This window comes from Pezoporus occidentalis, unplaced genomic scaffold, assembly GCF_034315485.1.
Source record: "Pezoporus occidentalis ecotype Australia unplaced genomic scaffold, CSIRO_AGI_Poc_V1 ctg98, whole genome shotgun sequence".
In the NCBI taxonomy this organism is placed as follows: Eukaryota; Metazoa; Chordata; class Aves; order Psittaciformes; family Psittacidae; genus Pezoporus; species Pezoporus occidentalis.
The window spans coordinates 1,477,065-1,499,201 of record NW_026916347.1 but is presented as its reverse complement, the minus strand read 5'-3'; the positions used below and the strand labels follow the sequence as shown (position 1 = coordinate 1,499,201).

Genomic DNA, 22,137 nt, shown 5'->3' with positions numbered 1-22,137 from the left:
AAGCTGACCCAATTAAATCCCAGCACAGGGATAGTCAGCCAGACACAGCCTTGGATCCAGCAAAAGCCAATCCACCCTGCTTATGAATCCACCTTACCCCGAGGAGGAGGAGGAGGAGGAATGAAGGACCACTCATGAGCTCTCCTTGCTGTGTGCTGCTGCTGAACCTGCCTCTCAAAAGTGGCTAGAAACCAAGCTAGCGCAGACCCTAGCAGCATGCTTATTATGCCAAAAGCAAGGCCTCCTCCTTCACAATGTGCCCTCACCATATGATGGATGTGTTTGAGGCAGAAGCAGCTGACACAGCTCATTCTCTTGGGAATAGCCAGGGCAGCTTCCCAGGCCGTCAGGGACCCTCCTTGGTAAAGTGAAATAGCAGTGTGTGGGAAGGAATGAGAGAGGTCCATAGTTTGGTGTTTACCCAGCATCCCATGTGGGTCTGTAAATGTGAGAGGGGACAAGGCTCCTATATAGCAAGGGTTAAGTTGGTGGGAACATTTCTATCAGGGCAGCTTTCCATTTAAAATAAATAAATAAATAAATGCTGTCATGGGTGGATTCTAACAAAAGTCTAGATAGGAAAATATGGCTACAACCATAAGATATTTCAGCTGTTTTCACAGACACATTTCTCCAAATTAAAGCATTGAGAGCTGTCCCTCTCTGTTTAAAACAAACACGAAAAGGGGGAAAAGAAACCCAAACATTTCACACTCCATTTCTGAGCCTGAACATGTCACAGCAGCTAGAGCAAGCTCTATGACAACTTTGCTGGGGTTGGCATTACTGAAAGTTACTACCCGTAAATGTGCTGGGCCTGTACTAGCCTAGAGATGCTTCTTGACTCATGCCACGCAAGTCTAGGTGTGGGATGGGGGAACCTCCCAATCTCTGTATAGTCTGCTGCTTTACTGAGCTTTACTGTAAGGTGTAGGTAGGAAGGACGTGGTACAGTGTGGGGTGTGGCGTGGCTGTCTGTGGTGTGTGGGGTTTGTTTTGGGGGGAGGGAGGTGTTTAATAAGCTCTTTCGATGGAAGGAAGGTAGAGGACGGCTTGTTAAGTCTTAGAATCCTGGTTTGGTTTTCCAGATTGGTAGAGATAGCAAGGATTGATAATAATGAGTAAGCGGCTTATTCTGTTGTAGCAGAACTCACCAGGTCCCAGTGGGGTTTTATACTGAGAAATTACCTGGTTGTAATTTGCATGTTGTATCTGTGCCAGAGGCCAAAATGTTAGGAGGGAAGGGTGTGTATAGGGAGCAGTGGAAAAATTACAATGAGTTTTAGTCAACTGGGTGAACATAGGGCTGGCTCCTCACAAGGGAAGGCTCATATATTAAGCAACTTGATCTCTCCCTGTGAAAAACAGGTTGAGCCATGTCTGAGGGCGTTGCCTTATGGAATTTGTAGATAAGGACGGTTTATACCTGTGTGTTACCAGCACAGAGAGGCCAGTTACATTCTGCAGCTTCCCGAGGAAATAAGCCTCTTGAGGAGTACAGTTATTCCAGTTTGCTTGTGGTAAGTGTATAGAAAAGAGCTTTTGTTTCTTCCTCTTCCCCCTCCACCCCCTTCAAACCTCAGATTCCCTAACTGTGAGGTGTGATATGTGTGTTTTTTCTTCATCAGCAAACCCAGACTTAGACTGCAATGGCATGGTGGAAGGCCTGGGTAAGTAGAGGAAATATTGAAGTAAGACACCCTGATTTTTTTCGCACCATAATAAGGTAACTTGTAAGTTGCATCAGGCACTGTGTGGGATTTAAATGTTTCTCTTTAAAACCCAGCAAGATCTATTTGTTGGGTTTCTGACTATAAAATAGTATTCAGCACTTCAAAAATCTTGATTAAGGAAGATGTTAACATGATTGGTGGCCTTAAGAAGAGGAGCAGACTGTCTGTGATCCTTCAGCTAAGAGCGGTGCAGGGGGGTGTTTGTGTGCCTGTGTATATAGGGAGATGATACTGGGAAACAACAAAGTTTCACAGCTGAGGTCTGCAAGTTGCAAGCTTCTTGTCTCATGCGGTAGTGAGATCAGGGCACTGGCCTGCCCCCAGCTGCACTGGCAGGCTGTAGCCACAGAAGGAGATGTGGTCAAGCCAGTGTCTTTCTCCTTGGTAGGATTTTTATATTGCAATGACAATGTGGACTTGAACACCCTGTCAGTCTGCAAGGAGCCAGAAATGCTGTGTATGTTCTCTTCTAAACCCCTGTGGCTTTGGAGGAATGTGGCAGGACAGGGGGATGCTCATGGGGGATGCTGAGGCAACCTCTAGGGTACAGCTCAGGCCAGGTGCCAGGCAGCTCTGGTGATGTGCACAGCTCTGCTGCCAGCTATGGCAGCTTTCCCATTAGCCCCCATGGAAGGCCAGGTTTACCCCCAGATTTTATTGTCAGATAACTATAAGCTAAAGCCTAGAAAACATCTGCTGGAGATACGCAGTGGAAGAATACTGTGCAGCACCACTGCCAGTAGCGCACAGGCTTTCTCTGGACTGTTTTTGTCTTGTTTGTGGAAAGATTTGTCCAAGAGTCCCCTGGCTTCTTGTGAAGACGGTTTCGTATTCAGCAGCCTGTGCAAGGGGTGAGCCTGCACGGAGGTTCCAGTGCTACTGCTCCTCTCCCAGTCCTGGCACTGGTGTTTGAGAAGGGGGCAAGGGGCCTCTGCTGTCACTTGCCAGCAAAGGTACCCATGAAGTGTAGGAGAGCTGCATTGCAGTGTATTGTATTACCTCAGGTGCAGTACATCATCAAGGAGAGAGAAACCACTTTGCATGGGCATGACCGTTTTCATCTTCTCAGTTACAATTTTTGCAACTAGGGGGTGGGAACTCAAGAAAAAACTAATCCAACACCAAAACACCTTGTGGGGTGGGGAATACCAAACTAATTCCTACTTTTCTACAGTAGGCTCCAGATGAGAAGCTTTCCTGCTCTCAAAACATATGTTGATTTTTCAACATCCTTCTCCCCCCCCCCCCAAAAAAAAAGATTAAAATTGTAATCTTCCTTTCTGCTCATTTCCCTCTGCCTCCGTATTTTCTTTTGGAAGTTCAGTATAGTAGTACTCTCTTTATTCCAAAGTTTGGAGTAGCTCTCACTTCAATTTTCCCCTTTCTGCTGATCTGTTCTCCACTATGCCCAAAGCTGCAAATCATTTGAAAACTCAGAGTAAGAAAAGGAGAAAAACTCTTGAAAGTTCCAATGATCTCTTACCTTTCAGTGTTGTAGGGGGTAGAAGCATTAGAGAAAGATGAGAGGGCAAAGGAAGGATGTTAAATTGTTTTGATTTTCTAACCCCTTCATAAAAAATACTGTTCAAAAGCAAAAAGAATGAAAAACTGTGAAACTTTTTCAGAAGCTTTCTACTGAAAAAAAAAAACAAAAAAACAAAAAAAAAACCCACAACCCAAACAACAGTGCCCCCACTTGTCCCCAAATTGCAGCTTTTCAACAAAGTGCTGTTTAGTTTTGAAAATATTTTGGTAGGAAAACTTAATTCCTCTTTCCTTCATTTATAGGTAAAACATTTCAGGGCATCATGTCTGAAGTACAGTGATTCCATTGCTTTCATGTGAATTATTCATCTTCACATGAGAGTTGCACAGATGGCTTGAGTAATTTCAGTTGGGTAATTGTAGGTTCAGTTCATCTGGGAAACAAGACCAAACTGAACAGGGTTTCTCTGGAAACCTTTTATGATTGAGCCTGTGCTGAAACAATTATGTAGACAGAGAATAAGGTCTTATGATTGAATCGTGAGTGTGCCACTTGAGCCTTGATGGGCTGTCAACGTTTATTTGACTTAGTGTCAAAGATGACTATTGTTCAGCTTGTTCTGCTGCCTTCAAATGAAAGCTCAGCTTTGCACCTCGTCTTTCACTGAGTTGTGTCCGGAGTGTTTCTCTCACACGGTCCTTACAGGCAGCTACAGACGATTGTCCATCTCTTTCAGAACAAAATCAGATGGATGAGCGCAACCTGCTTTTGAGGGTAGCTGTGATGGTGCTGGCTGACTTCACAGAGCACTAGAGAAGGAGAACTTGCTAGCTCAGCCAAACTCTGTTCCAGGCTGATGACAAACTGTTGGGGGTGGCAATGCTTTAGTCACCGCCCTTTTGCAGTGACAGCTTCATCACAGCCTTAAACTTGCTGCTCAGTCATCACTGGGATTCAAAGCTGCATCTATTGAAAAGTTTTCTGTTGACACCCTCCACAGCTGCTCTTTCAGCTGGGAGCAAGATATGGTAGCACAGGAGTCTGTCTATGTGCTGGCTGTAAAGCAAACTTCTCCCTATCTTGCTGATTGATGAATATACTGCCTGTCTCAACAACCATCATTGCCCTTTGGTTTTTTGTCACTGCTTCCAGAGCTTGGCCAGCAAAGAGACCGGCATGCAAACATGTGCCAGCTACATCTACTGGCAAAGCACTGGACAAGGACACCTGAGCTAATTTGCCCTCAGCCAGCCTGAGCATCTGTGCAGCACAATGTGGGCATGCTTCAGCTGAGGGCTAGGCTAAACCTGGAAGTTGTTGACAGACACTCCTGAGCACACAGCCATTAATCTTCCAGCCTCTCATTAAAAGCCAGAACTGTAGGTCCTGAAGAAAATTTCTGCAAGCATTTCTGTCAAGGATTACTTGAAGGCTTTTTCTCCTGGGGAGGCTTTTTATCTCTGGAGAGGGCTTGGATGACCTGGAAGGGCTCTGGGAGATAGGAATAAAGCCCTCTTTCACACAGGAAACAAGAGCAGAAGGGATTTGCATCATAGCAGGTGGCTGCTGGGTGGCATTTGGTGGTTTGCGTTATGCAAGTCAGATGGGACAACCACAGTGATTCCTTCTGGTCTGTAAGCTCCGATTTGAAGGTACTTCACTGACTAAAAAATCCATCAGGTCATACTGATATCAGTAGTACAGTACTAACCCTATCTCTGCAACTAAGGTTGTGAGAATACAGTTGTTTCCTAGAGCAACTTAAATCTGCTGCTAAAAAAGAGAAAATCATGTCCATTATTGGAATAAAGTGGTGATGACTCTATATCTAACCACTCAGTACTCCCCTGTTGATAGGACCATACTGTTAGAGATGTGTAAATATATTCAAGCCAGGCCCTTGACTAACAGCTGATGTTAAATTAAAGCTCTTAAACTTGAGTTCTGTTTGATGGCCCTGCTACCTTGTAATGACTGGAATAAGTCTCAGCTGGTCTTTCTGCCCTGGAAGTCTGGCACTGGCAGCATCTTAGGTGTCTGGAGGATTCCTGTGTAGCTGGCCCTTGGTTCAGGTGAGAACATAAAACCTGCACTCCTGCTGTTGGATCTCTCCTTCAAAGTAATCTCTTGGCCCAAATATTTTCAGAGGAAATGCTTCTTTCTTGAAACCAGCTGTGCAGGTGCAGCAGAATAAAGCTGCTACTTAGAAAATAGTGTGTGAGCAGCAGACTGCCTGCACATAATGACTGTAACAGCAGTGTCACTATTAATGGTTTGCACTTCATGTTTCTGCCAGGAGCCAAAGGCTGGTACAGGCAGATGGAGGAAGGAAACTTGTTCTTTTTGGAGTTCTGCTCTGCTGAGAGATTTTGAACCAATCCCTCTACTTGACTGTCCCCTCGCCATGCACAAGCAATGAATATTATTAACATACGTTCAAAATACTTTTTCTTCAGCTGATGAAAAGCAGTGGTGAAAAGTGCTACGTTTTTCTTCTTCTTTCAGAGTGAAGCAGAGGGCAAGTCTGTGGCAGGTGCTTTAAACTTTGACCCCACACCTGATGCTCAGACTCTGTACAAGGCCATGAAAGGGCTTGGTGAGTTGACTCCAAATTTGTGTGTAAATTCTATGTTCTCCTTTAATTGCCAAGTTGAAAGCTATTCCTTAAGAAAATTGCAGCCAGACATATCACTTTTAATGTGGAAAATTAAAAATTAAATTTTCTTCAGTACACACTTAAAATTCTCCATGAAGACAATGGAGTAGGAAAGGTTGTCTGAATATTTGAATTGGGATTTTTTGGGCTAGTCTCAACTTATTCTGTGCACTGTGACTTATGGCTTATTGTTGCTCTCTGCAGGGACTGATGAACAGGCTATAATTGATGTCCTAACCAAGAGGAGTAATGCGCAGCGTCAAGAGATTGCCAAATCCTTCAAAGCACAGTTTGGAAAGGTTATCCAAACCAAAACCATATTCGGTCACTGTTTCACGGCATACAATAAATGGATGTGGTAAATGGGTATACAATTCATCCTGGAAGCATGATGCAAATGATATGCATGTCTTCTGCAAATAAGTGGATGGATGTTTATTTATAAGGTTTGGGATAAATGTGTGAAATTAATTTTTGGTTGGAAAACCTGGTTTTCCCCCAAAGTTTGTAGATTTTTTTACTAAAAATATTTCTTAAAAATTAATTTTTTATTTGCTATTTTAACTTAAATTCTAACTTCTTTTTGAAGCTGTAACAAAAATGGATACTTTTCTAAGTGGCATTTTGAGTAAAATATTGGTTTAGTTTGGGGTCCTTTTAAATGCCAGAGAAAGCTCAATTTAAAGACTTATTTAATTACGTTTCTTTGGAAATTCTGAAAATGGAATCCAACTGCAGTTATTGACAACCATGTTTTCCTGTGATTATCTTTCTGTCTTTGGTAAAATCTTACTGTCATTTGGGAAAACTTTTCCATCAGCAAGCTCTGCCACCAGCCCTACTCTGGAGTCTCCAATGACCCTTGCTGGAAAGGGGACTGCCATGAAAGGGCCTCAGAAAGGGAAGAAAACGTGGGGGTGGCAAGTATAGGACAATGAATAGAGAGTGCTCACATCCCACTGAAACAGTGTGAGTCATACCATAACAAAAATGCATTGTGGGGATAGAAAGTTTGAATTTTATCTTCAGACAGACTGCATGCCTGATTCTGTGGAAGCCCTCGGTTCATGCAGGCTTTGGGAGCCAGCCCTGTGTGAGGCTACATCCTTTACTCAGTTAAAGGCCTTCAACTGCCTGGTTCTGTTCCCTGAGTAAAACAGGGTGGAAGAAGACTTTATTCTTCCCTACCCTGCTGCAAAATTAATTAATGCTTGGGAGATGCTTAAGTAGTGGGACAACAGGGAATGTGGATGTATGTAGACAAATCTCATTTTCGAGATAGGTACCTTTTCCAGTCCCAGGACCTTTTCTAATAAACTAGCAACACAATACTGTCATTCAGCTTCATTACTGTAGGCCATGGGGATGGAAACAGCATTAGGTGGTAAAAAGATCCCATGAGGCTTTTTGTGTAACTGTGTGATGCATATTTAACAGGATCTGATTGATAGCCTGAAGTGTGAACTGAGTGGCAACTTTGAGAGGCTCATTGTAGCTCTCATGTACTCCCCATTCAAGTATGATGCCAAGGAGCTCTATGATGCCATGAAAGTAAGTGAATTGCATGCTGATATTTCAGTAGTAGCATGGAAGCAGTGCAATAACTGGACTGCTACATGACTAAGTTTGTTATTAGCAGTAGCCTTTGAGAAATAATTATACTGTCAATGCATATTGTGAGGGGAAATTCTGCTTTAATATCTGGGCTGAATGAGTTTCTGTACATACATTTCTCATACAGCCTGGGGAAGGCAAAAGCAAACTAAACTCGGTTTTGGCAAGGAATGAACTTCCACAGATTGTTTCTTTATTTAAACATTTCTTTGCTGCTCTCTGCTGTGCTTCTCCTGAACAGAGCTCAGTGACACAAAGCTATTGCCCTGATGTCCCAGCTGAGCCACGAAACCCTTAAGAAATCAAGGAGTGGTGGTGTGAGGGCAAGGCTGGATTTGGCTGAGATCCTACCTACCAATACAGTTCAAGTTGCAGATGCAGAGAGGTCTATTAAAATGGTAGAAAGATGGACTAACTAGACAAGTATTGGTCTGTCTCCCTGCATCCCTCTAACACTGTCATCGAATATCCAAATCCAGAAATGCATTCCAGAAATGCATTGTGAAAGGTTAGATAAAATCATCCTTCCTGAGTTAGGCACATCAGTAGACGAAACCATGTTCAGACCAAAGTGCTTTGTGTCTCCAGCTTTCATCATGATGGTTTCTCACAGCTCATCACGCAGCCTAACACTGCTGCATTAGGCTATGTGCTTTGACTCCTCACTTGACCATACTTCTTTAGCAATAAATTTCACTCCATGACTAGATGCCTTTCTCCACTTTTATTTCTCCCCTATGTTTTCTATTAAAGGGTGTGGGAACAAGTGAAGATGTTATCATAGAGATCCTGGCATCCCGAACAAAAGCACAGATCAGAGAGATAATCAAGGCATACAAAGAAGGTAAAGTGCCTGGGGCCTGATCTGTGTGGTCAGAGCAATGTATGGCTGCCTAATTGCACAGCAGGAATGAGGTTACCAACTAGCACTGTCAGCAGGTAGATGGTGTTTTTAAAAGCAAGGAGGTGCAGCCTAACTCTGCTTTCAGCCTAGCAAAACAGAGCATGGCTATGCTGACAGAATTTGAAAATCCCTTTCCAGATTTACACTCAACTGAAGGAAAAGGTCAGCAAATCACAAGTTTGGTTCAACTTGGTCACATGCTACTGTCAGAATGCAAACAAAATTGTCGCTATATACTTGGCTGCTTCTCCCCTTCAAATAAACTTCCATCTAGAGTGTATCAAATATGTATTGTAAATATTTTATATTTCTTTGCTATCTGTAATGTTAAATCTATGTTTATGCCTTGGATATCAGTGGAGCGACTGATTCAGCTGCAAATGCTGACCTGGGTGTCACTAAGGGTATGAGTTGATCTCAGTCCTGTCCTTTTTCCCTAGCAACCTTCTTGACTAGTGTCAGGTCTTGTACGTCTTAAGTGACTGGCAATATCCCAACTATGTGATCCAAATAACAAATCCTTCTCTTCCTCTTTTCCTTGAGTAGAATACGGTTCTGATCTGGAAGAAGACATAAAATCAGAAACAAGTGGCTACTTGGAACAGATTCTGGTTTGCCTTCTTCAGGTAATGCTAGAGAAATGACAGTATGAAGTTATTCACATTTTTCTCTTTTTTTTTTTTTCTTTTGAGAAGACATGCAGTAGAAGAGGCAATACAGTCATGACCACCAGATAAACTGCAGAGACAAATGTGTCACTTGGACTGGGTCTGTGTTTCAACTTCAATGTGACTGAAACAGGGATTCCTCCCTCCCTTAGCAGCTGGGAACACAGCTCTGCCGCAGGGAGACACCTCACTTTTACATACACATAAAGCTATTGCGCTCTACAAGGGCCTTAGAAAACAATGCCCCTCAGCTCTAATTCACCAGCCTTCCAGGGGCTGTGTTCTCAATGCTGAGTGCATTTGGATGCATTTATGTTGCCACATTTTCCAAATTTTCCTGCCTAGCAGCAGAATAACTTAGCAAGTTTTTGACTCTGCTTCATATGACTGATTTCAGTGCCTTTCAGTGAAGGAGTTAGTATTTATGCTGTCTGAAACATTACTACTTGAGTACTCTGCAGAAATGAATAGCTCATCAGGATAAGTGATCTTCACCCAGAATGTATGCTGTGATCCTTATGTATGGAAGATTCTTCGTGAAATAAAATGGTTACCTTTCTTTTTCTTCTCATAGGGTGAGAGGGACAATGCCACTTTCTATGTGGACCCAGCACTGGCTCTCCAAGATGCAGAGGTACTATCAAATGCTTGTAATTGATGATATGCCTGCATCCCATCTGTCTTGAGCTTCAAAGTGCTTCAGTAGGCAGCAGAGTCCTGATCAGCAGAGTGTTTGTGGCCACAATAGCTTAGGAAGGGGTGGTCTTCAAGCAGAAGCAACTTGGGGTTCTTCAATTTTGCCTGCATTGCTGAGCCTTGCTGTTCCAAAAAAGAGTGACAATAGCTGGGCTTGGGCTCAGCTGCTTTAAATATGCAAAAGTATATGTATGGTGGAGTGGAACAGCAAAGAATAGAGAAGAAAACCTAAGAGTATTGTTGGCTGCTCCAGCTGCTGGAGGAGGAATGGAAAGGTTGGAGATACTGTTTGCTCCAGTTTGACTAGAAGACACAGTCAAGGGGTTTCATAATCACTAATTCTATGAGAGTCTAGTTCACACAGTGTTTTAGGTTACTTAAAATCACCCTAACTTCAACTTAAACTAAACTCTGTTTTTTTACCAGCTACAGAGAGAACATCTCTAAAAATTGTGTGTTAAATTACAGGCTCTCTATGCTGCTGGAGAGAAGATACGGGGCACCGATGAGATACAGTTTGTCACCATCTTGTGCAAGAGGAGCGCCATACACTTGCTGAAAGGTATGGAGGACTCTCCTCATTAGCCAGAGTCAGGAATATAGGTGGGAGAGATGGGTCATCAGAAGTAAGTACCTGATTCTGTCTCCTTATTCTTGGTCACTTAGTGACCAAAAGCTGCCAGCAGCTTTCAGGAAAACTTACGAAGGCTTATGACTGCTGAAAATCAAGTGGCTTACTTGAGAGTCCTTATACAATGGTGGTGGCTGGATGGTATAGCTTTTTTCATAAACCCAAGGAGAGAGACAGTCCCTTTCTAACCAGGTAGGAGCATGCAGTGACAGACCCATGACCTCTTGGTTATGGGTTCCTCTGTGGCAAAAAAATCACTGGAAACATAGCTGTTTATTCAGTGATGGAGAATTCCAGGGTGCACCCTGCACTTCTGCTTCAGGTTCTTCTGAGGGCATCAGAGGCTGCTGGAAGCAAACATGCTAACCCAGATCCAGGTAAGGGAGCCTTCAGCTCCCCACTGCCCAGTGCAACAGAGACCTGGCCTTGTCATCTCAAGAATTTTGAGGCAGTCCAAAACTGCTTGATAGATGTTGTTATATTGGTTGAATATAAGCTGTTATGTAGTGTGTAAATCCATATGTGTTACTTTATGTGGACATAAAGTGATAAATTTAGCCAGTGATAAATAAATTATGTCTGAGCTTTTTCAAGCTGAGGTCTTCTGAGACTGTTTTCTAGGCCCTGAGGCCAGCTCCCCCTTGTGTTTCTAAGTGCTGCTGGGAGGTTAATTTTGAAAACAAAACCAAAAAAAATGATCTCTTGTCTTCGGCTTTGCCTTTTAGATCTGAGTTTCAACTAGTTGTCAGGATGAAATCAGTCTGTGGAACCTGCCATATCACCAAGCAAGTAATTTCCTTTGTGCTAAGGCAACCTGTAATTCTTCATCTTTAAAACTTGAGACTTAAGTGCGATTGTTGCAGATATATATATATATATGTGTGTATATATATGCAGATATATATATATAAAAAATATGGAAAGTAGGTCTGAGTTGAGGACGTTGTATCCATCTATCTGTTATGTGGTATTACCTTTCCCCAAAGTTATCTTAGTGTTAGTGTTTAGGTAATCTGATCTTGAATGCCAAGCAAACTTCTTTAAGATGCCCACTGCATTACATAGTAGTTTTCCTTCTTCGTTAGTCTGAAAGCTAGGAATCAAAACTGAGATCTGAACCCTGGAGTACCTAGAGTGTATAAGGTGAACAACAGCTCTGTTGCTGAGCTTTTGTTAATGTGGGAGTTGAAATACCTTGGAATCTACAACTGTGTTTTGCTCATCTTTTCTGAGAATTTTGTTTTCTCCTTCTGATTGAAATAGTAAGTTTTCCCAAATCGTTGTCATCATTCAAAAGTCCAAGGGCCATGAGCAGCATAGTCCTAGATTTAATTTGATTTTGTTTTGGTTCCTGAAGCTTGTGGCATCAACAAATACAAGGCCACATGGTAGAGTTGTGCCTAACCTTCTGCTGTCTGCTTCATTTCTGTGGTTAAATACAGTGATGAAGGGGCAGATTTCCAAATTAACATGAAGTGACTGAACTCGCATGTTCAAATTAAGGCATCGAATTAAGAACCCTGGATGAGTTGCGTTTCTGTGAACGTTGCCATCTTTTTTTTTGTAGCTGATTTCTGGGCTTGACTAAAGCCTTCTGAAGTTGGTGAAAATGTGGCCATTCCTTCAGTGGGATCTATGTTTCCATGTCAGTACACAAGCAATACCTGTAAATATTGGGCACAAAAAGCTTGAGCAGTTGCTTGGTAAAAATTGAAGTTCTTTGTTTCCAACAGTGTTTGAAGAATACCAGAAACTGGCTGGTAAGAACATAGAAGATTCTATCAAGAGTGAAACTTGTGGTTCACTTGAGGATGCCATGCTAGCTATTGGTAAGAGTGGCTATGTTTCCCTTTCTTTTGTCTGAGTCTGCTACATTTTCTCCTGCAGCAGGTAACTGTTATGGGATGGAGCTACTTTATAAGGGTATCTGGTGGTAATTAAAGGGTTCTTCTTAAGTAGGATAAACTCAGATCCCAGGGTACATTGAATTGTTGGAAACCATGTTGAATCTCTTGTTACCTGCTGCTCTGAACTGGAATTGCAGTTGATTCTTACTCAGCCATTTTGTATGTCTAGTGAAATGTACCAGGAGTGTCCATTGCTACTTTGCAGAGAGGCTGTACCATGCTTTAAAGGTAAGACTCTTCAGTGTAACATACTTGTTTTCATACTGGACTGAATTTGTAACCTGGCTTCCACGAAGTCAAGTTAGAAGAGGCAAGGTTTTGGTGAAATCCAGCAAGTTTAGGGCTATTGTTGCAGGTAATAGCAGGATCTCTTCATCTACCTTAGGCAGAAAAATACCTCTTAAAAGTGAGATACCCAAGGGAGTCTATCTTCTCTGATTTAGGAGTCTGCAAGGAGTCCAGTCCCACTTTTTGAAACGTGGACAAAATTTCTGGAAGAGGCTTTTCTAGGAGGTTGCTCATGGTGGAATTTTTGTCCATAATGTTAATATAATAGACTGGACCACAATATTCTCTTTCTAGGAAACAATTCTCTCAATGGCAGTATAAAATGAAAGAGTCCCAAATGGGGACACACAAGGCATCTACAGATTGTGGCCCTGTAACTCTTAACAGATGTGTAAAAGACAACAGCTCTCCCAAACTTGTGAAAGCTGAGATGACTGATATTAGTTATCAACATGATCTTAATTTTCCTGTGAGTGATTAATCAATACTTGTTGAAGCCAAGTGTCCCATGGGTGATGCTGCAGAAGTACAATATGTATTCAATGCTGACATCCAACTCTGTAACATGCTTGGTTTTGAATTTGATGTGTGCAGAAACTTATTAGCACACTTCCACGATGGGCTTGTGGTACTGACAATGTCCCCCACGGATTGGTCCTCCAGAAAGAGCAGCAGATGTGCTGCAGAACATGCGCCAACCAATGTTTGAAACATGACTCCTCCTGTCTTGGACCAGTTTGCAACAGCTTATCCCTTGAACATCCACTGACATCATAGACTGATGTATCTGTTATTCCAGGGGGCTGGCACCGATGATGGGACTCTTATAAGGGTGATCGTTTCTCGAAGTGAAGTTGATTTAAATCTTATAAAGGCTGAATTCAAGCATATTGCAGGAAAGCCTCTCTCCAGTATGATTATGGTAAGCAGCATCTTGATACGGTGGTTCTTAACCATCATACACATTCCTAACCTGTCCAGCACTGTGGGATGCTTCCACAGTTGTTTTTAATAAAAATATCATTTTCTGCTAAGCTCTCCTTCATTAGGCCTATTAACAATCTTTTCCTTGAGAGACATACACACCTGAAAGGTGAGTCAGATTGTATGCTCTGGAAGTGACATGGGCAAAGCCAAACCCGAGGAGAGATGCTCCAGGTTTTTCATGGGCTGTACTCTGTATCCATGCACTTTGTGATTTTCTAGATGAACCTAGATTCATTTAATTCTCCCTGTTACACCTTTCCCGCACTGTTGTGCCGTTTTGTCCTCTCTCTGTGCTGTCCTTAACTACCTCAAGCCAGTCCCATATAAATCAAAACAGTGCTGTTTTTCTTTCTTTGTTTTGTTTTCTTTTTGGTGTTGATTGGTTGGTTTGACATATCCTTTAGCTGACTTATCCTAGGAGAAGGCCTGGTCTATACTGTGGTGAGATGATAGGTTTAGAAACTGAACCTTGTCAAAGCTTATTGTAGCTTTTGAGGTTAGGGTCTCAGCTCTGAGTGAATGTCCCTCCCCTACTGGGGCTGTAATGTTGGGTTTTACCATTTGTCCTAAGGACTCTGGGGCATTCCTTTCCCTCAGTGCAAATGGCACAGAAGCCCTATCCTTAGCAGTCCCCATGGGAAGTCTGGTTCTATAATGAAGGACCTTTCTTCTAATTGACACTGTCAGTGTCTGTCATGTTGATTAATGATCAGTCTTCAAGGGTCTGCATGGAATATTCATTCCTTCTGAGAAGTGAAATGGGCTTTACACCTGTCATCACAAAACAGTCAAAGGGAGTAATTTTTTACCTTGCGATATTCTCTGTAGTGCTCCTCTAGACCAAAATGACCACAACTGTGGCTTTTTATAACATGTCATGTGTCAGGGCTAGCGATATTGCCCTTTCCCTTCCTGTAGGGGAGAGATGCTGCACAAATACTTGGGGACATGAAATCTGAACACAGCAGGCTTGGTTGCTCTTGTTCATGCTGACTTTGTCTGTGCTTTGTCTGTGCTGCTCTGTAGGATGTAGCCCTGATAAATTGCTCACCTGGACTCCAAAGAAATGAATTGGACTTGATAAATGTTATTTCAGGTGGCAGCTACAAGCCTCATTTCTCCATTTGCTTTTGATGGTGTGTCAGTTGGCAGAAACACTGCTGAAGTCTGGCTTGCTCTTTCCAAAGTCCTTTTCCTGTGTAGGCATATTCCATGGACTGACAAAGTCAGCACTCGGAGCATGCAGAGGAACTTCCATGCTCACCTTTTTTCATTTTTTTTCCTCATGTCAGGATGACACCAGTGGCGATTACAAGACAGCCTTGCTGAATCTCTGTGGCACTGACTGACAACATCTAGGAGGAAGATGCTGAAATGGATACAGAGAGAAAATTAACAGCGAACAAGGATCTGAAAATGTACATTGTAGAAAATCTTTCCATTCATCCAACTGGGCAAAAAAAGAAGATCAAATAAACTGTCAAGGTTTCCATAGGGCTCTGGAGGATGTGGGTGCTCATTAGACACTAAATGCTATTCGCTACCCCAACAGTTTTTCAAACCCAAGTGGGAATGTTTCTTTTTTGCTTCCATTTTGTTCTATGCAATTTCCCTTCTCTTTTAGCACACTGTAAAGGCTGCTACTTGGATGTAAAATTAAAGGCTTTTTTAAAACCTCTGTAGGTATTCTGCAGGTCTTAACAACCCTACAAAGCTTGGGCTGCCCCGTAGCCTTGATAACTTCACTAGGACAAGCTCTTAGAGCAGTGATCATTTGATGCTAGCAGGGCAGGTCTGGAAGGAATGCCAGATATTAATGAGGCTTTAGGACACGGGTCAGAGTAGAGAAGTCCGTCCTCAGGGGCTGTTTTAGCAGTCTTATCTGCATAACTTGAGTGAGGGCTTCCCAGGAGCTGGGAATGGCAGAGCCAAACTGACCATAAGCATGTGAAAGCTGAAAGCTAAAAACTATGTGACTGATTTCCTCTATCTTTGTGTGAATATCTGTAGGGCAAGACTGACAAGTTCAGGGTGTGACATCAATGTCAGACCATAGGAAAATCAAAACTGGGGCAGACAATTTGTTTTTGGTGAATATAGGATATCCTGCTCTTGGAAGCAGACCTGTTTCTGCTCCTGGTTTCACAGTAACTTCACGGAAGTCAGTGGACTCGCTTGGTTGTTCCCCACACCTCCATGACTGCACCTACCACTAGCTGATCAAGGCCCCAGACTTGCACAGTGATACAGAGAGAACAGCTTGAAATGCTTTGAGAAGCTCAGGTCTGCCTTGACAGTGATTCTCCACATTTAAACCAACTCATTTAAATGCATATTTACCCAAAGCCATTGTGTTCAGAGAAATAGCTTTTCTGATCAAGTGAATTAATTTTCTGGCAGTGGGGATGGTTCCTTCCTTTTACTGCTGAAATGAGCAGGAACCAGTGCAGGGCAAGTGGAGGGTTCAAAAAGTCTTGGGGATTCCAGGACCCATTCCTGAGGTCAGGGTATCTTCATTCCCCAGATGAACATGAAGAGGAGGTTTCAATCTCTGGCTCTTTAAGTGCTTGTGTTTTCAGTGATATCCCAGTTTCTCACCTGGATGAGGATGAGCTGGAGATAGGTGTGTCTCAAGACTGAGCACCAAGGGGAGGTGTTTCGCTCCGTTTTTTGGGGGTATGTGGGGCAGCTCCAGACATCAAAGGACAGAGATCTACACGTCCATTCTGCTGGCCAGAGGACCCACTTCATTTTTCGGAGGGCCACTTGTTCCCATAGTCACTGATGACCCGTCTGCTCCTCTTGTTTTCCTAAGAGCAGGCTCAGGCGCTGATTTCTAGCGAGAGGAAGCAGAGAGCGGGCAGGATGCCTGCTGCGGGGAAACCCGTGCTTACACCGCCACCTCGTGGGGGACGGGCTGCGCCGCGGCGGGGTCCCACGGGACATCGGGATCCATCCGCCGGAGGGAGCGGGTGAGGGAGTGCCGCATCACCCCTCGCCTCCCAGCGCAGTGCCCGGTCTCCTCGGTCGCAGAGAGGGGCTCCCCCGGGAGAGGTGCAGAACCGACCTCTGGGGAGGGGTGTGTGAGATTTGCTCCCCTTCAAGCAGCACATGCTTTCCCTCCCAGCCGTTTTAAAGTTTGCAATGGAGGGATGCATTTGCTGACAGCTATTGCCTTCGTGACTCCTGCTTAGGGGCTCTCACTCTGCAGCTCCTTAACTCTGGTACAGCTAAGATGCTCTGCAGAAATGCACTCCTCTGACCACATCTGTGTGATGAAGTTTTAGTAAGACTGAGCCATTCCCTCTGTGTTTGGGGTATTACTTCAGAAAGGCCAAATGGGAACATATAACTGCCCTACGCAGGGAGCGTGGATGGTTTATACAGTTGTGCCCATGACATTTGTGTTTCCCCAGGTTGGACAGGCAATGTGTGAGAAGCAATCCCAGCTTTGAGGGACTTAAAATCTAACTAGAAAAATCTACTGAAATCTCAGCTCTTCAAAATATTTTAGTTCAGACTTGTCTGCTTATTTCACTGAAACTTTTGCACTTATCTCAGAGTTCTTGTTGTTGTTAGGTTATTCAGGTCAGAGGTTGGTTTGTCTTGGTGGCCTGTGCTTAGCACTGTGGGTTAGGATTACAGCTGTTTCAGTGTCACTGTGGTCCTATTTTACTAACAGCAACTTGGGAGATGTAAGATGAGTTGCCAATAGGCTCTCAGGAGATCAGTATAGCAAAGCTGGGAAGGAGGAACAGTCAAGAGAAGCTGATTCTATCACCATAATTGCTGGGAAACAAAACAATTGTAAAACATCAATAAAGATTTGGTTACATATTGATTGCTGCTAAAATGTTCCCAGGGTGAACAGGTGCCTTAATAAAGCAGAATCAATTCTTAAGCCATTCTAACCATTTTTTTTCCAAATGCAAATATTGACTTTCTATTCATTCACAGTTAAATTAGCATGATTTTATTGCACAAAAATAAAGATAAAAGCTCAGCAAAGAAAAGGGAACAGGGCCCAGGACTGGTTCACCTCCTGTGCTGCAGGAAGACCTGTGTGTGGGGAGTCTCCAGTGGCTGCACTAATACCACCTTGCTGTGCCCCCCTGGGTGGGATGTATGATGCCCCGTGTCCTTGGATGCAGCACACACAGCAGGAGCTGTGAGAACTGGCAACATGGTGGGTGTAGGTGCTTCAGTGTTCCGCTCAACTCACACCCAGGTGTACATAGGAAAAGCTGACTGCAACTATTAGCTCTGTTCCTGACACCCGGGAAAACTAATGAAAAGCTGTTCCAGATATTATGCCGATGTGCATAAATCATTGTCATGGTTTAAACCCAGTCAGGCAACTTGTTCACTCCCAGTGAGTGGTGCCGGTCTGACAACAGTCGAGGTCCGTGTCCCCCCCCCCACCGGGGCTCTCCCCTTCCCCGCTCCCGGAGGAACGGGGATGGGTATCGAAAGAGTGCAACTCCTACGGGTTGAGACAAGAACAGTCCAGCAACCAATGTATAACGCAAATCACCACGGCTACCACCAACAATGATAAGGGAAAATAACAAGGGAAGAGAATACAATACCACCGGCCAAGAAACGAGCCCCACCCGGAAGCCCATGTCCTTCTGGTTAACTCCCAGTTACCCCCCTGGGCATAACGTGCTGTGGTATGGAATACCTCCCCGGCTAGCCCGGGTCAGGCGCCCCATCTCTGCTTCCTCACAGCTTCCCCTCCTCCCTGGCAGAGCATGAGCCTCACAAAGTCCTTGGTCAGGTTAAACATCACTTAGCAACAACCGAAAACATCGGTATTATCAGCACTGTTCCCAGGCTGGAAGTCAAAACACAGCACTGCACCAGCTACCACGAAGGAGAAACATGACTGCTACTGCTGAACCCAGGACAATCATGTTGAACTCTTCAAGGCTTCCATTCCAGAGAAAGGTGACTTCTTATAGTGTTACTTAACTCTCCAAGCATCCCAGAGCAGATGTGGCCTGAAACACAGAAGGCTGACCAAAGGAACTGCAGGCAGTGACCAGCCACAGGCAATCAAAGGCTCTGCTTAAGAGGTATCTCATCACTGTGACCTCTGGGGAGAAGAAAAGATTGGATGGCTCTGGCTTCACTTGCATTTCTATTCTGCAACATTTTGGAGTAATTTTTAGATAAAATAAAGATATTTTATATTTATAAAAAATATATTTAGGTGATCAACAATCAGTAAATTAATGATAAATTAGTGTTGATTAATAAATGTAATGTGCTGTGGAGAGGAAATACTGCCTCTCACAGGCATCCAGATTGAATAATGGAGTCTCCTAGTGTTGTGCAGCTTTCTTGAAGGAGCCCTTTTTGCTGACAAGGGGGTCAATTGTAGACCTTCCTTGGGACCATTGGATGGTATCTCTTTTGCAGGGAACATGGTACCAGGCTGTAAGATGCTAAGATGGGACTGAGCCAAAGACATTTTGTTACACTTTCCTTCAACTTCTACCTTGAACCCGAATGCCCAAACTGACTCCAAAGACTATTCACTTCCTTCATGGTTGGGGTCAATAAATGCAACAGACCCCTGTGCCTGGGGCACCACAGCAACAGAGATATGTTTTGTTTGATGCACTGTAGTGAGCTGTCCTCCTCAGACCACATGTAAACAAGGTCACTCCAATTCTTCATCACTCCCATAGCTGCAAACAATACTGGCCTTCTAAGTAGTCATTCAGTCTTCTGGTGTCATCCATTTGAACTCAAAAGGCTCATCCTTGAGTTTCCAAGAAGTTATCAGTACAGAATTTGTTGTTTACTAAAAATCATATGTTAGGGTGCAGGAAAAGAAAAATTTGTACTTTAAATTTTATATTTGACTGTCCTCCCAGAATATGACAGAAACGGTCAGCCCTGGGGACCTGGGCTCCTGTCTGGAGGAAAGTGTGATTTGTTCAAGCTGTGCTGCTGGTTTCCCAATGTCCTTTCCTGTTCCAAATCTCAATTAACCATGATGTGTCAGCGTCATGCCTTGGACTGCTGTTGTCTGTTGGAGGCTTAGAACTGACATTTCTTACCAAAAGTCATACACCTGACAGTTAAGGGTGTTATTGGCATGAGAGTTCAAAGCTTGCAGGGGCTTTATCCCATAATACTTAGTATTTCTTTGAAACCAGAAGAATGCATATGGTGATATTTTTCTGTGACATATAGATCATATTGATATATCCAAGTGGTTTTACGGTCCCGAGAAACTTTTTCTGCATTACTGGCTGGATAAAAGTACTTATTACAAAGGAAACGCAGATGTCTGTAGGTTATGTACATTCAGGGATCTAACATTTGGAGAAATAAATAGCTCTGGATTACACAGAAGAACCAGTACTGTTCTCTCTGTGGTAATGAGGAACAGGATATGTCGTAGGCACAATATTATTAATAAATAGTGAGCAATGCAGTACAAATTTGCAATTCAATTTAGAATTTCAGCTGAAATTGCTCTTTGGAGTTATAGATGACAGCAAGGTCTGAAATTGAGTTACAGTCCAAGTAGGGACTGAGTCATGTGTAGCAATGTTCTAGGAAAGCATAGAATCACAGTCAACAATGGGCAAAATGTTATTGACAATGGTATATTCACTGAAAAATGACATTTTGTGGACATAAATGCAATTTAACTGGGCTTATAAAAGAATGTCAGGCAGAAGAATAGGAAAAATATGAAAGTCAGCTTTTCCATGTATTGATTTTAAAATGGCAACTTCATTTTGAAAACTGTTTCAAGCTGAAAAACAATTATTAAAAAGGTTTTCTTAATCTGAATACTTTTGTTTTACTTTCCAAAGTATCTCCTAAATTTCTATTTTAGTTTAAGCCAAAGAATTCCCTGTCAATTCCTTGTGTTAGCCACTGAGCTGAAAGATCACTTTTTATTTTAAAATAAAGACTTATGTTCTTCAAAACCAAGGGAAGAGTCATTGCTTTAAATGTCACTAGCAATCTTCTCCAACAGAAAAGATCAGTGTTGAGGGGGCTAAGTTCTGAGTTGAAACATCCCAAAAAGTCTAGACAAGAAAAAATAGGAATATTTATAGCTGATGTCAACTTCCAGCCTTGCCAGGACTTCCTGTTCAAAGCTTATAAAGCACATCAGAATCATCCTACAGCTTTCCTACTTTCCTGTGTTAGTCACTTAGCCTTGCCTGTCCACAGTTTCCTAGGTTTCACCTTCACTTCATTACTTTGTTAGGAAGCAACTATGATACATGAATATGAAATATTTTTGTAACAAGTGCTAAGACATGGTCAGCTTTCTAGTTTGCAGCAGAAAAGGAGCAAAAGGAAAGTGCAGAAATAAATTCACACTCTGTGCTGAACAATTCCAAACACAGCTTATTGTTCTGAAGTTTATTAGCTATTTAGAACACTTTTTCCCTAAACTAAAATACTAGAATATTCATTTAATACTCTGGTATCTAGACTGAAAAAAAAAAAAAGATGACTTACTAATAAACAGAACTACTGCTTTTCTTAAGATCATGTCAATCATTTATATTAGTTCAAGAAATTACTGCTTAAATGTAACAGATCTCATGATTATCCCCATCAGTCACCATCTCAGCCTTAGCTCTCTCCCTGCACACAAGGCAGAAAGGGGTTTCAGAGTTCAGGCTGAGTCTAGGGCTGAAATACAAAATGTCCTGAATTCTGTCAAAATCATTATATAAATGAGAAGGCTCCAGGATTCTCAGGGGGCTAATGAGGATCATAGAATCATAGAACAGTTTGGGTTGGAAGGGACCTTCTTTAGAGGGCCTGTTGTGATAGGATAAGGGGTAATGGTTTTAAACTAAAGAGGGGAGATTCAGACTAGATATTGAGAAGTGGGGATACATTGGAACAGTTTGCCCAAAGAGGTGGTAGATGCTCCATCCCTGGAAACATTTAAGGCCATGCTGAATGGGGCTCTGAGCAACCTGATCCAGAAGAAGATGTCCCTGTTTATTGCCGGGGATTGGACTAGATATCCTTTAAAGGTCCTTTCCAACCCAAACTCCAAACTATTCTATGATTCTATGAAAAATCCACTTATTTCTCGCTGCTTGTGATGCTTCTGGGACTGAAAGAAAATCCCCACACAAGGGAGTTTTCTGCTCTGCAGACATGGCTGCTCTAAATTTCTAAGCCAGAGCTGTGTTACCATATGTAATGTGCTAACTATAAAAGCCAGGTAAAAGATCTTTACTTCCTGGGGCTGTCTATAATGAGGTTAAAATGTTTAATTTCAGGAAAGTGTTCAGGTTCCATGATAGAGGCTGTTAAATAAATAGGATTTTCAAGCAGTAAAGCACAAGATTAGTTTCTGCTGAAGCACCAGAAAACTCATATGATGTAGTTTGTAAGCACCACCCTAGGTCTATACTTCCTTTCTCTTCCTATTTCATCTAGATCATCCTGTAAGAAATCCACAGCCATGCTAATTCTTTCTTTTCCTGTCAAGTATTTTGGAATGGCTGGTTAAACAACACAGGATTCTGACAACCAGACTAAATTCAAAGAAGAGCTTGACAGGA

General features: G+C 42.8%; 1 protein-coding gene across 2 annotated transcripts; it reads left to right on the top strand.

Annotated features, from left to right (window-relative positions):
* The first annotated feature begins 1,225 nt into the window (after positions 1 to 1,225).
* LOC134157580 (annexin A8-like) lies at positions 1,226 to 15,248 on the top strand. Of its 2 annotated transcripts, none has more exons than XM_062606666.1 (13): positions 1,226 to 1,517; positions 1,629 to 1,670; positions 5,725 to 5,815; positions 6,080 to 6,174; positions 7,313 to 7,426; positions 8,243 to 8,333; positions 8,940 to 9,019; positions 9,636 to 9,695; positions 10,226 to 10,319; positions 12,122 to 12,217; positions 12,465 to 12,523; positions 13,383 to 13,505; positions 14,863 to 15,248. In XM_062606666.1, the coding sequence occupies exons 2-13, from the start codon at positions 1,650 to 1,652 to the stop codon at positions 14,917 to 14,919; spliced, it is 981 nt and encodes a 326-aa protein (XP_062462650.1). In that variant the 5' UTR covers positions 1,226 to 1,517; positions 1,629 to 1,649; the 3' UTR covers positions 14,920 to 15,248. The 2 variants fall into 2 exon arrangements, with proteins under 2 accessions (XP_062462650.1, XP_062462649.1); XM_062606665.1 differs by having other exon boundaries at positions 1,226 to 1,520.
* Positions 15,249 to 22,137: the final 6,889 nt, after the last annotated feature.

Excerpts from the sequence above, each read along its gene's own strand:
- LOC134157580 (XM_062606666.1), top strand. The coding sequence starts at position 1,650 with ATGGCATGGTGGAAGGCCTGG. Across the intron at positions 12,218-12,464 it reads GGATGCCATGCTAGCTATTG|TGAAATGTACCAGGAGTGTC; the intron begins GTAAGAGTGGCT and ends TTGTATGTCTAG. Across the intron at positions 13,506-14,862 it reads CTCTCTCCAGTATGATTATG|GATGACACCAGTGGCGATTA; the intron begins GTAAGCAGCATC and ends TCCTCATGTCAG.